Source organism: Scleropages formosus, chromosome 13 (assembly GCF_900964775.1).
Source record: "Scleropages formosus chromosome 13, fSclFor1.1, whole genome shotgun sequence".
In the NCBI taxonomy this organism is placed as follows: domain Eukaryota; kingdom Metazoa; phylum Chordata; class Actinopteri; order Osteoglossiformes; family Osteoglossidae; genus Scleropages; species Scleropages formosus.
The window spans coordinates 19,348,342-19,361,157 of record NC_041818.1 but is presented as its reverse complement, the minus strand read 5'-3'; the positions used below and the strand labels follow the sequence as shown (position 1 = coordinate 19,361,157).

Sequence of the window (12,816 nt, the reverse complement as noted above, 5' to 3'; positions counted from 1 at the left end):
TTAAGTAGTGAATCGCAGCTGCAAATTTGCTATGCCCTAAAAATGTAAATTTTGCAAAGGGACTAATCTGTTGAAGTGAAGTAGGCAATGCTGATGTTTGAGTTACCTGTACGTTACAACCCAACAGACTGTGCCGACTGAGTCTGAAGAGGCTTCAAAATCGACAAGTCCTCATCTAATTCCAGCATGACTCATTTAAAGAAACAGGATGTGCACGTAATGCTTAATGAAATGATAAAAAGCTCTCCTGACTAAAATAATTTAAAATAAACCGGGTGTGGTCCTGCAATCCCTCCACGCGGCACTGCAGCACATCGACGAGCCTCCCCAGGCGGAGGTGAGCAGAGATCCAGCACCGCTCGCACTGCACGGCCCCTTTAAGAGGCTGATGATGAGCATGAGGAGGATGACGATGGTGCGTCTGCGCCTGGGAGCAGCAGCGTTAGCGCAGCAGAATCCGACACTACCTGTACCATAGAGACGAGCAGGATAACAACATCCTCCCATCTCGCGCTTTGCTGCCGAGCCTTAGAGGAGGAATGGGGGGGTGAACTGATTCGGCAGGGAAGGAAGGAAGGAGGGACGCCGCTCTACGTTGTGTCAAGATGGTGTCGTGGATCATCTCTCGGATGGTGGTGTAAGTACGGTGTTGGGCAGGTTCGGGTTCCGTGGTGGTGGTGGGGGGGAGAGAGAGAGGGGGTCTCTCTGGACTGGTCCCGCGTGGGCCGCGGCGCGTGACCGGCGTTTCGTAGTCGGCTACGGTAACTTAGGGTTTAAAAACTAAACTGAACAGAAAAATTTAAGGTGTTTATTTTGGTGTGTGACCAGCGGTTTGCTGAATCCAATGCTTCGTGAGCAACATGTCAACAAATATACATACAGCCGCGTTAACAGCGCCGAGGCTTTGAATGAACGGGAGCGAGCCTCGTCAGCGGGTCACCCTAGGTTAAACGCTTTTATCTTTATTACAATATTGTTAAGAATGAAGTTGATAAGGATCGTTAGAAATTTATCCCGATCATTATGATGAGGGAATCGCTGTATATTTTTCATAATTTTTTAATTTCACATGATAAACGAAGGAAGGACGTCTTACTAAAAGACGGAATCCGGTCAGCCTAAACTAATGCCATTGTAAAGCAGTTGGTAATATCCATTTGTGTTGATGTTTTTAGTTAATCTGAGGTGGTGATGATGTGGGAATGAGAGAAGAGGCCGTCGCGTCGGTGTTACTCTGCGGTGTTTTGTCCTCGATCCGCACCTCTGGATGTGATCATGTGTTCGGCCTTCTGGGCCAAGGTGATTATGCACTCGTTTTAAAGGGGTTTTATTTCTACCTTCTGTGTATTAGTATATATGTAAGATGTATTTATTGATAAACTTAAATTATTAAAGCCGGATTTTTGTAGCTGATTTGGTTGTTCTGCATTGAAGGATGACACCTACTTCATAAAACGTGATTACAATACAAGTGATTCAGCGTCAGAAACAATGTCCAACAAAGCCCAGATTATACGGCGGTGCGGTTGGTCTTCGCAGAGGCGCAGAGGTGCTGTGCTGCGGTGCCTCAGGACCACAGGCGGTCGGTGTTGTCTTTCCCCGTCTGCCTCCAGGGGGCGCGCGGCCCGGAGGACGGATGGAGGAGAAGGACAGGAGCGGAGGAGACAGCGCGCGTCTGCACGGGCTTGACTCGTTCCCCTCTCGCGTGGACGCGCTCGCTTGGATGGGCCTTGGGCGCGCAGAGCCTGCTTGCCTGGCCGCGCGTGCTGTCCCCCGCCTCAGGCAGCGCTTCCCGTCACGCGGACAGAAAGCACACGCAGATGAGCGCGCTGGTGGCGCGTGCACGTGTCCGTGCGTCTAAGTGCGCGCGCGCCCGCACGTGCGTGTACACTGATCGTTGGACAAACGGAACCATTCATGCCTTTAAAGTTAATGTGCTGCGTTTCTTTTGAGGGTTTTTCCGTTCAAATAAGTACTGCTGTTACTGCACTTGTTGTAATTTAATATGGAATGTTTGAATATATGTTTAAATTAGTTACGTTCTCTGTCTGTGCAGTTATTTCCTCCATTTTACTGGCGCCTTGTCTGCAATCATTCAGTGTAGGAATGTGCATATCGATCAATATCCGTTTAAGCCGTCACTTAAAAACCTTATATAACGTCATTGGGGTAACAACATCTGAGTCATACCATGGGTGAAGAAAACTAAACCGCCAGCTCCCCTTCCCTGGGCAATTTCAGTTAATATTCCTACTTGAAATTTTTTTTTCCTCCTTTGTTTCTTTTTTTTTTTTTTTTGTTGGAATAACTAACATGAGACAGGCAGTGTGTAGTTCTCATCTGTCAAGGGTGTGTGTGTGTGTGTGTGCTGCCCTGATGGAGACCTGCTTTTAAACTGATAAATCTGTAGTTTTGTAATGCATCTGCAGGTTCTCTGTCGGACCCGAAGTGTGGACCATGCACTCTATGTCCATGTTGATTGTGGATTAACACACTCTGTCATTCTCTGACATAAAGTTTTCACTGGCTACAGTACAGCAGTGAAATGGGTATGAGGTGTATTAAAAGTGTTTTGTTCGTTTTCTAAGGTTGCGAGGGAGGCGTTGGGGATTAGTCGTTTTCTGGACTGTCTTTGGAGTTGAAGTGGGATGAGGCTGTTTACATAAAGGATGTGAAGAGTCATTGATGCCCTCTACTAAGGGCTGTGGACAGTGTTTTAAAGTACTTTTATAATGGTTTGAGTTATTGACTTGAGTGCTCCAGTTCAGTTTTTGAGTCATTGTTTTTGGTAATCTGCATTCTGCAGTTCAGATTTAGTTTTGCAGTTTCTGTAAAGTTTCTGGCTTCTCTTCTCATACTGAATTCAGCAGAAAAAATTGAGTAAGCTGACAAAATAGGATGATAATGTTGCTCTGAATGGGGTTTATAAAATGCGGTTATGTTTGCAGAGCTTGAATTGACAGCCTTCTCTGTCTCCAGGCTCGCTTTCGGGACCCTTTACCCAGCCTACTCCTCCTACAAAGCAGTAAAGACGAAGAATGTGAAGGAATATGTGAGTATTCTCGCTTGCCAGCTCCAGTGTTCCCTTGGTGCTTATTGCTATTGAATATTATGTAGTGATGCTTATGGCAGAGAAACCGGAGAGTCTGATTCGTTATGACAGTGGCAGTGATTGGGATGTGGTAAATATTTGCTGACCACAAGGTTTGTGCAATACGGGATTCCTGCTTGCCTTGTGTTGCTGGACCGTGATCGTATGTGCATGCTGTCTGAGTCATTGTGTGATGGTGCCCCCAACCTCCCCCTTCCCAGAGCTGCAGACTGCTGGTTACCATGGTAACCCCACAGTCAGGGAACAGTTGCTCACATAGGGATGTGGAGGGGATGCCGTTTTTCCCCCCAGTGCTGTTTTTGTCTCAGTGCTTGGCTCCAACAGGAGATGTTTTCAATTTGGATACACCATTGGTCTGTTTCACAGCAAAATGTTGTCTGGCAGAAATATGCCAGCAAAGAATGGCTTCTTTTTCTGTATTGGTACTTCTCTGGCATTATCACACTGCCATTCATGGTATTTCTTGTAGACCAAGTACAAAATCTGCTTTAAAATGCAATATGTTTGTTTGACTGCAAGTTTTTCTGACATGTATTTGGTTTAAATTCCATATTTTCTTACCATCAGAATGTCTGTTACTTGAAGGGAAATTGGGGGGGGGACTGCTTCTGTGCAACAGAAAATGCTGGCATGTTCATGCCTTTTCTCCCATTTTTGATCATCTTCTATAACATTTACATTCCTTTGCAGGTGAAATGGATGATGTATTGGATAGTCTTTGCATTTTTTACGACAGCAGAGACTATCACAGACATTGTCCTGTCATGGTGAGTAATGTCCGCCTGCCCTTTGTTACATTTGGAGAGCTTTAATCTGGCTGCAGGGAAACCAAAACATTGACATCTTTTTTTATACAAGTAAAGGTACCTGATTTTATCTGCAAGTAATCCTGTGAAAAACACACTGACGAGCTGTGGCCTCAATGTATGTACTGTCATGCATTATTTATTAATCCATTCCTTAGTCATTAACGGTTTGTGTAATGCATGGTCATTGTGGTCCGGAGCCTCTACCGGACCTTTTCCAAAGCCGGTAAAAAATGCACACTTTCAAACTATTAGAATACCTTTTTCAAGGATACAACAGTAGCTATATTACAGCCTTCAGCTCACAGCAGATTTCATAGATGTTTGACCTGTTGCGTTGCAGTCTGAAAGTCCCAGGTTTGAATTCCTGTTGTAGGCTTCTTAATCAAGATAATTCCACTGAATTGATGCAGTTAGAATAGTTTTATAAATGGTCAGATCAAAGTTTATTCCCTTTTATCCCCATTCCTAACCTTAGTTTTATGTACTCCAGAGTCATCTTCATTTTAAACAACCCCAGTACATGATCTTCATATTGTGTGACCTCTCTGACCTGGTACTTGACCCAATTTGTCTACAGGTTCCCTTTTTACTTTGAGTTGAAGATTGCCTTTGTTATCTGGCTGCTGTCCCCCTACACCAAGGGCTCCAGCGTGCTGTATCGCAAGTTTGTCCACCCCACACTGTCTAACAAAGAGAAGGTGGGCTTTCTGTGCACTCTGTTCTTCTTTATGCCTTTTTGCTGTTTTGCCTATTTCTCATCCCTTGTTTTCCCTCCCATGTGCTTCAGGAGATTGATGAATACATTGCTCAGGCTCGGGACCGTAGTTATGAGACAATGATGCGATTTGGGAAGAGGGGCCTCAACCTGGCAGCCAATGCTGCTGTGACAGCAGCCACCAAGGTGGGAATGGCCCCATGCTGTCACAGGCATCTTTGGGCAGTTGCTGTATGCTGTGTTCAGTTACTCTGTGTTCGACTGCCCTCCGTGTGTGCTTGTGCGCGTACTGATTGCCCTGCGGTCTGTGAGGTGTGCTCTTCTCTGCAGGGGCAGGGTGTGCTGTCGGAGAAGTTGCGGAGCTTCAGCATGCAGGATTTAACGCTGATTCGTGATGAGGAGGAGCTACACCTGCGCAGCTCTGACTCCCGCCTGCGCAGCTCTGTGTCCAATCTGCACGATGGTGCAGAGGACATGGGAGGTGGCGGAAGTACACCACGAAAAACCGCAGCACGTCAAGGTATGGTGGCACTACTGCTGGTGGGGACAGGTCTGGATTTAAAGATTGGTTTTTTTTTATACTCTGTACTTGAGGTAATTATAGTTTTAGATGATCTGGAAGGTCTGCCCCCCCCCCCCAAAAAAAAAAAAAAGCTGATTGGAGCATTCACCCTCCTCCTTTACTGCTGCTGTATGCATGAGCCACAGTTGTATAAAGAAATTTAATAACAAGAATGCCCTTAAACTGGTTTAAATAAAACCATCTCTCTATCAAATGAAGATCAGCAAGCATCCACTATTTGTTAGTTATACTTCGTAGCACCTCACACAGAATAGCATCCATGTGCTTTGCAGAATGACATAGGTATAGATCTTGGGGAAATATCCTGGATAATTGTTATTATAAATGTTTGGAATCCACATTGTTTAAATGTTTCCATTTTTTGTACTTTGTACTCTCTCACACCCTGTACTTGTGGTGTAGATTTTGGACCACTTTGATTAGACAAGTGGTAATAGTGAGTGATGAAAAATATAACTTTAAAAACATGCTACAATTATTTTTGTTAAATGTTGGTGTCATTTAAGTTTAGGTGAAACTTTTTTTTTTCATCTGGGAACTGATTTCTTACAAGAGAAGAAAACGATAGTAATTTTTTCCCCCCACAGCAGGAATTTGCCTAACAGGGTGACTTTTATGGAACAAATTCACCCCATTAAGCAAGAGATGGAGTATATTTGAAAATCTGCATTTTGGTTGACATAAGTTGTATATGGATTTTTTTAATTTAAACGTTGTAAAGTGATTCGCCACACTCAGATAAAGATAAAAATCATGAGTGCCAGTAAAACTTAATATAATAAGCCATTTCTTTGAAGCCTATATACTTGGCTTCTGTTTGACAGTCTTCTGTTTTGTCAAGATGTTGAAGTTATCAGGGTATTTAAGTAACCTGGCTTTGGAAAGTTCCCAGTAGGTCACAAGATTGTGTGCATGTTTGTAGCTTTAGGTATAACAGCTGGTACCAATTTTGAACAACAGGACTGCTTATTGAGCTCTGGGACTCATGATATGTGTGGTCCCGTGGTTCTCTGAGATCACCGTGGGTCAGTTGAACAGATGTAGTTTGAATGGGTTTTGGTGTTTTTCAGAACAAAATATTAAGATGCACTCCAAAATGCTGACTTTTTTTTTTGTTTTTAGAAATGTGATGGCTTGTGTTTGGTGTGTCATCAATTCTATAATGCAGGTACTTGTGTGCTGGCATAAACTCTAGCACTGGACAAAATAACTTTGTTACAAGAATCACTCTGAGCATCTAAAAGTCTTTGAGTTGTGAAATGTACTTTTTTGTTTACTCTGAGTTGTATGTTACTTTGGAGGGAAGTGTCTGCTAAATAAATACATGTAAATGTCAGCACTATGACAGCACTGTGAACTCCAAAGCAGCAGTGCTGTTTTTCAGATTCTCTTCTTTGCTCTCACTGAGTAGCTTGCAGAAACCACTCTGGCAGATGCTTTGTGCATGCACCTGTACGTTCAGCCCCTTGGCTGGGTATTTATAACCTGCTGTAAATAAGAAGCACAGTAAAAAGCTGTGAGCAGAGCTACAGGAGGTTGTTTGTAAATTCAAGTGTGAAGCTTTGACGTGGAATTCAAGCTCTATTTAAAAAAAAAAAAAAGGGGCGGGGGACACTCCCAAAGTTTGTGGTGGGGGAAAAAATTGTATATCTGCTGAGCTTCATGTTATCTGTGTAGATTAAAAGTCTTGCTAGCTAAGGCAGAGCTAGGGGTGGCCTACCTTGTTCCTGAAGGGTCACAGTCCAGCAGGTTTTAGAGATTTTTTCATTAGAGCTTAACATAGACCTGCAAAACTAAGTGACATGACATGTTAACAAATACTTTATAGCAGTTTAGAAGTGTACTAAATGGAAAACTAGCACATGCTGCTGCCTGACTATCGCTGAACAAGAAAACACTTTCAGATGCTGTAATAAAGAGCTGTTTTTTCCACAAGGGGCTTAATGTGGGCTGAAGGCAGCAGGTTTCTGTTTGGTGTTTGAGAGCGGGGCTTGTGTACAGTTCATGCTTCGCTGTGGGTGCTTTGGACTAGGGAGCATGTGAGTACAAGCCAGTGTGGTGTCAAAGAGAAAGAAGACAATTGATGGTTAGAGAGCTTGTGGCACGTGGGAGGCCCTGACGTGGGGGATTTGACAGCAGTGGCTCTGTCTCCCTCAGACTGGTGGACGTACTGCTGTGATGGATATTTAGATGGAGACAAAAGGAAGGTCACCAGGAAAACAAGGGCATGAATGAGACGGGGGGGACAGGAAGAGGGGGAGTTATGTGAAAAGGTTTGGATGGAGGCAAGCACAATGGTGAAGTTGCAAGTTTGTTTATTATTTATTTATTAGGACCAGCCAGCCTCCTCAGGCCTTATTATAGGGAAGCAATGCTCAACAGGAAGAGATTAATTTATAACTTTAATATGTTTTGATACAGAGGGGGGGGGGGGAAAACTGAAACGCAGCCAAATGGAATTAAATTTCATGGTGATATGCCTGAGTGAACATCTAAGTCTTTAGTCTGCACTTGAAGATTGATACAGATGGGGCATTTGTGACGGTAACTGGTAGACTATTCCACAATTTAGGTGCTCTATAGCTAAAGGCGTGCCCTCCTACCGAAGTCTTACTGATCACAGGTACTTTAAGGTAACCCGCCTTCAATGAACGAAGATACCGTCCTGAGATATAAAAATCAATAATCTCACAAAGAAAGCCTGAGCAATCCTATGTACTGCCTTATAGATGAAAAGTAGGATTTTATAATCAACTGTAAATGTTACCGGGAGTTAACGCAGCGATTTTTCAGTACCGGTGTTATATGGTTGTACTTCCTAGTTCTAGTGAAAATTCTCACAGCAGGATTTTGTACCAACTGTAGCCTGGATACAGTCTGGTATGGACAACCTGATAATAAAGCATTACAATAGTCCAGCCTGCTTGAAACAAAAGCCTGAACCAGTTTCTTAGCATCCTGCCTACATAGGAATTGCCTTAATTTGGCTCAGTTTCTCAACTAAAACCCCCTGCAAGAATTGTTGTCTGCTCCACAGCTCGTACCACACCCACTGCTGCTGCTTCGGATGAATTTCATCATAGTTCTAAGTCTGATGGGGACCAATCGGATGCCAGGACAGAGCAGTCCGATGAGGATGGTATGGACAAGGCCCCCAAACGCACTGCAAGTGTCAAGACAGCCAAGAAACCAGCTGCTGCCAAGACAGAGGTAGATGCATGCATTCATGCACACACACACCTGTCTTTAGCCAAAACAGCATTTACTTCATATTTCTGTTGCATAGAGTTAAGCAGAGCATTGTATTTTATCACAGTATATGTGTCCCTCATACAACAGGGTTATTTTATTGAACAAAATCACCGTTTGAGTTCCTTTTGAGGGAGTCCAGTTACTCATTCCTTACAGAAAGGGAGGAAAATGTTGGCTGAAATTCATTAAAATACCGAAATTAAAGGTGTTTTTATACAGGACGTCAACATATGTTTTAATATTTGTTAAAAACAAAGTTTGCCTTTACAGCACTTTCCTAGTGCTTTTTACAACCTTTAAATGAGATTTTGATAATTTGGCTCACAGATGTGTAAAAGTCGACAAGATTGTACAATAGTAATAGAGGTGTAACGTTACAAATGTGTGATGCTAGATTTTCATTTGATTGCTTTATTTACAATACCGGTCATACTTTTCAGGGTAATGTTTAATAGAGTAAAAATGGTCAAACTTGCACCACTGAGGTATAAAAACCTGTTGGGTTTGTGATACCAAGTGTGTATGTCCTAAAATGCCTCATACACTGTTTGCTAGTGTAGTGGCTTGTATTGGGCAAAAATGCATATACATAAAAAATAATGTATATTTTCATTAAGATATTTTCCATAAGCTGTTGAAGCAGTTTCTCATTTCATGGTAACACTAAATATAAGGGCTGCGTGTACCAACAGCCTTCATGTCCTAAACATCCATGGTGTCTGCAACCTGTTACACTCAAAGGCTGTTTAGTACTTGAAATGCTTGCATGGACCAACATATAAAATGTATGTAATGAATATTAATGAAGGGTTTTTGTTCACTTGAGGAATGCATGCTCTAGGTGGATTAAAGAAGTGTGTGCTGTGTCACCCCCCTCTCCTATCCATGCAGTCAGTGTTTGTCTGAAGTCCCCCCCCCCCTAAAAAAAAAAAAAAAAAAAATTGTGTATTTCCCGCTTCTGTTTTTCATTCTTATTCTTGGTTCATGTGTCATCCTGCTCTGTCAGACTCAAGCCAAGACAGTGAAGAAGCCGCCAAAGAAGAAGGTAACCCCAGCAGCTGGCAGTAATGCAGAGTCTGCTTGAAGAATCCCTCTCCACGCCTCAGTCGTGATGTTCCTTTATCCCCCTGTCCATGTCTCTGCTGGATGGACACACACGCACACACCCATGCCTATTTGTCTGTCACACAGGTCAAGTATTAAGGAAAGTATTAAGTATTAAGGAAAGTTCAGGCTGGCAAGTGAGGATTTAATTGTACATGCCAGTATTAATGCACTCTTCAGACCTTACTTAGCCAAGTTGCTTGTGAATTTTAATTTTCATCTTGCTATGAAAGTGTATGTGCGTGTGTGTATATTTCTGAGAGAGAAACTGCACAGGCTGTAATTCCACTCTCAAGGATTGTGAGCTCATACCCTACAATATCCTAAACTTAGATTAAGAAAGGCAACTTTATGAAGTGCCCATTGAAATGAATTGCTTTTGTCCAAGTGAGAACAGTTCATGTAAACGTTCTGGACTTTATGCAGAAGCTTGCGTTTCAATTTAGGGCACTTTCTTCCTCAACATTCGAAGGTCGAGAAATGGGACAGACTCTATGGGATCACGGCTGAGACCAGAATAGGAACAGATGGAGCAAAGTAGGATAGATAGTTACTGTTACAAGTTTCACTTTAACCAGTAGGCACCATTTTAAGTTTTCATACGCTTTAAAAGTTGAAGTAGTGGAATGCTTTACCTTGGAATAAAAACTGGATGCTAGTGTGCCACTAATAAAAATATATTTCTATATGTGTATATAAACCTAATTGTAGAAAAACAGGCCATCCTGGATCCACTTGGTGTGAGAAGGCAGATGTGCCATTTTTTTTCTTTTCCCCCTCCCCTCTCCCTTCTATTTTGCTGTGTGGATGAACAATATAAAGTCTCACTAGTGGATTTACCAAAGGGCAGGGTTGCACATGGCCGGCCAGTTCGCAGTACTCGTATTAGGTGCCAGTGGCTGTTTTGCAATGCTGGAAGCCAGGAGTGTTTTCCCAGTTATAATCTCTTCATCCCTGTGAAGCAGGCCAGTGCAGCCATGTGATTCTCACTCACTGACAAACAGTCTTTGTTTTGCATGTGGATTAGGTAAACCTGTTTTTATTTTTATTTTTAAAAAGTGTACAATATCTGATGTATAGTTCCCCTGTGCCTGATAGGGCTCTGGGGATGGAATGTGTCTGTATTGCACCCTGTGTAAATACAAAGCCTGTTTTATCAGTGTTGAGAGTGTACATCTGGACACTGTAGCCCTCATAGTGAGTATTCAGCTGAGGCCGGTGTAGCTGAAAGAAATGTTGGGTGAAAAGGGGGTTCCTAATAGACAGCTGTACAAACACTGTATTATGGGAGGGGTGACCAGAGCCCCAAGAAGGCCAAACACAGTTGATGGTTTCTGAGCAGTATGATCATCGTGCGTTTTTACAGTGCTTTGACCTCTCCCTTCCTGGCATATATGCCAGCAAACAATACTGCATGAGCCATGGGGACAGGAAGTGTCAGCTTCTACAGAGATGAACAGCAGCTGGATTTGGCTGTGGAGTTCTCACCTGTGGGGTGTCGTCATTGGCTCTGTGCAGAGGGTGCAAATGCAGCACAGCTGGTTCTAGTGGCGATAGGCCTTTGCTCTTATTTGCAGACACCATCTATATCACTGCACTAAGCTCAATTTTGTCTCCTTGGATAGATGGAGATCTGCCTTAGCATATCACCCTCTGGAATCCTCTAATGAGAGCCATTTGTAATGAGTGGGGAGTGACAGCTGAGGTCAGTTACACTGTTAAATACAGTTTAGAGTAACAGGAGCAGTTTAAGCCATTATCTTATTTTTAACAGTCGGTTTAGATATCACAGCACTTAATCAGCTGCATATCAAGGCAACCAAATGTTGCCAGTGGTCTCTACTATACTTTGTTAGCTTTGAAGTTGTATTGCAGTTTTTCATCTGACTTTGCTGAACCTGCAGTCAGGGAAGTGCAGATGGGGATGTGAACAAAATTCTTAGCGTTTCTCGTGCGCGGTAATTCTCTGGAGGAGCAGTGTCAGGAGCTGTTTTTTAGAGGACACCGTTGCCTGTGGCAGGATTTATTTTGGAGAACTTCAGTGAGCCCAGATGGAAGGCAGGCAGGCAGGCCACACACACACACAGTGTGTGTTGCAGCTGTGTGTTCCTGTGGCAGCAGTAGGTGGTGCCACAACCCAACACTACGGAGAATAGCTTCTGAGTTATGTGTGAAGTTACTCGTTGTATAGGTGTAAATAGTAATGATGACAACTGTATAAACAAGCTTGCTTGCCTTATTCTCTTATCATGGTTTTTTTTTTTTTTTTTTAAATTTTTATATCCAGTCATGACAAATCGCAACACGCAACCTTCCACAAGATCTTGTGTTGATGAAGGATTGTGTTAGGAAGGATGTTTTAATCTTACCAGATTCTCCTGTTTTTACAGATTTTTTTTTTTCTTTTTTCTTTAAATGGCGACAAATGCTGTGGTCATAGGATCAGTTCCTCCCCACACTTCATGGGCAAAGTTGACAACACTTATAGATTTTGACCAGTCAAGTCAGATTTTGTGATCCACAATCCATGGAAAAAATAAGCAAACTTCTAAACAATCCTTAATGATGATAATCTTTCTTAACCATATTTTTTTTTGGTTAATTTCTAATAAACAGTTTCAGATCTTTTTATACCTATGTTTAGAGGCTTTGCCTGAATGTCTAACATTTTTAGATAACAGCAAAGTGTTTTGGTATTTCCACTGTTTATTTTCAGGTTAAATGAAACAATATGTCCACTGGCAGATCAGTTTTACACCAAAATTGGATGCTTCACACACTGTCATGTCACTGGAACATCATATTTAAAATTTTCTTTCTTTAAAATTTAGTATTGTGTACAGAATTTCCATTGTGAGAATATTTATTTGTGCCAACTGACACTTGACTATAAATAAAGAAGTTAATTTAAGTTTTTGTGCTGAAACACTGCTTTGAAAATGTACTGGTCATTTATTTTATGGTCATGTACAAATAACATGCTATTAATAAAATGATAATCAGCACTCAGTTTACTTATTTTCAATGAACACTTTCACTGTTTCTTTCCCTATATTTCAGTGATACATTTCTAAATTAAAAATGCAATTTTTAAATATATAGGCACTATGGTATGGATAAATTTTAATTTTTTAAATTGTCAGCACTTTTTTTGCATGTATTTAGAGCTTACAAATTTTAAGACATCTTTCCAACAGTTGTAAGAATAAGAGCAGTCACAAAGTACACAAAATAAATTCAC

The 12,816-nt window shown here is 42.1% G+C and overlaps 1 protein-coding gene across 3 annotated transcripts; it reads left to right on the top strand.

The window, feature by feature from the left end:
* The first annotated feature begins 342 nt into the window (after positions 1-342).
* On the top strand, positions 343-12,541 carry reep2 (receptor accessory protein 2). Of its 3 annotated transcripts, XM_018756279.2 has the most exons (9): positions 573-637; positions 1,176-1,299; positions 2,980-3,052; positions 3,803-3,879; positions 4,499-4,619; positions 4,709-4,822; positions 4,967-5,156; positions 8,257-8,429; positions 9,478-12,541. In XM_018756279.2, the coding sequence occupies exons 4-9, from the start codon at positions 3,812-3,814 to the stop codon at positions 9,553-9,555; spliced, it is 744 nt and encodes a 247-aa protein (XP_018611795.1). In that variant the 5' UTR covers positions 573-637; positions 1,176-1,299; positions 2,980-3,052; positions 3,803-3,811; the 3' UTR covers positions 9,556-12,541. The 3 variants fall into 3 exon arrangements, with proteins under 3 accessions (XP_018611794.1, XP_018611793.1, XP_018611795.1); XM_018756278.2 differs by lacking the exon at positions 1,176-1,299 and having other exon boundaries at positions 343-637; positions 4,973-5,156; XM_018756277.2 differs by lacking the exon at positions 1,176-1,299 and having other exon boundaries at positions 344-637.
* The last annotated feature ends 275 nt before the right edge of the window (positions 12,542-12,816 follow it).

Bases quoted from the DNA above. Each gene is read 5' to 3' on its own strand.
- reep2 (XM_018756277.2), top strand. From the start codon at position 606: ATGGTGTCGTGGATCATCTCTCGGATGGTGGT. The intron at 3,053-3,802 runs GTGAGTATTCTC...ATTCCTTTGCAG, and splicing joins CGAAGAATGTGAAGGAATAT to GTGAAATGGATGATGTATTG. The intron at 4,823-4,966 runs GTGGGAATGGCC...TCTTCTCTGCAG, and splicing joins CTGTGACAGCAGCCACCAAG to GGGCAGGGTGTGCTGTCGGA.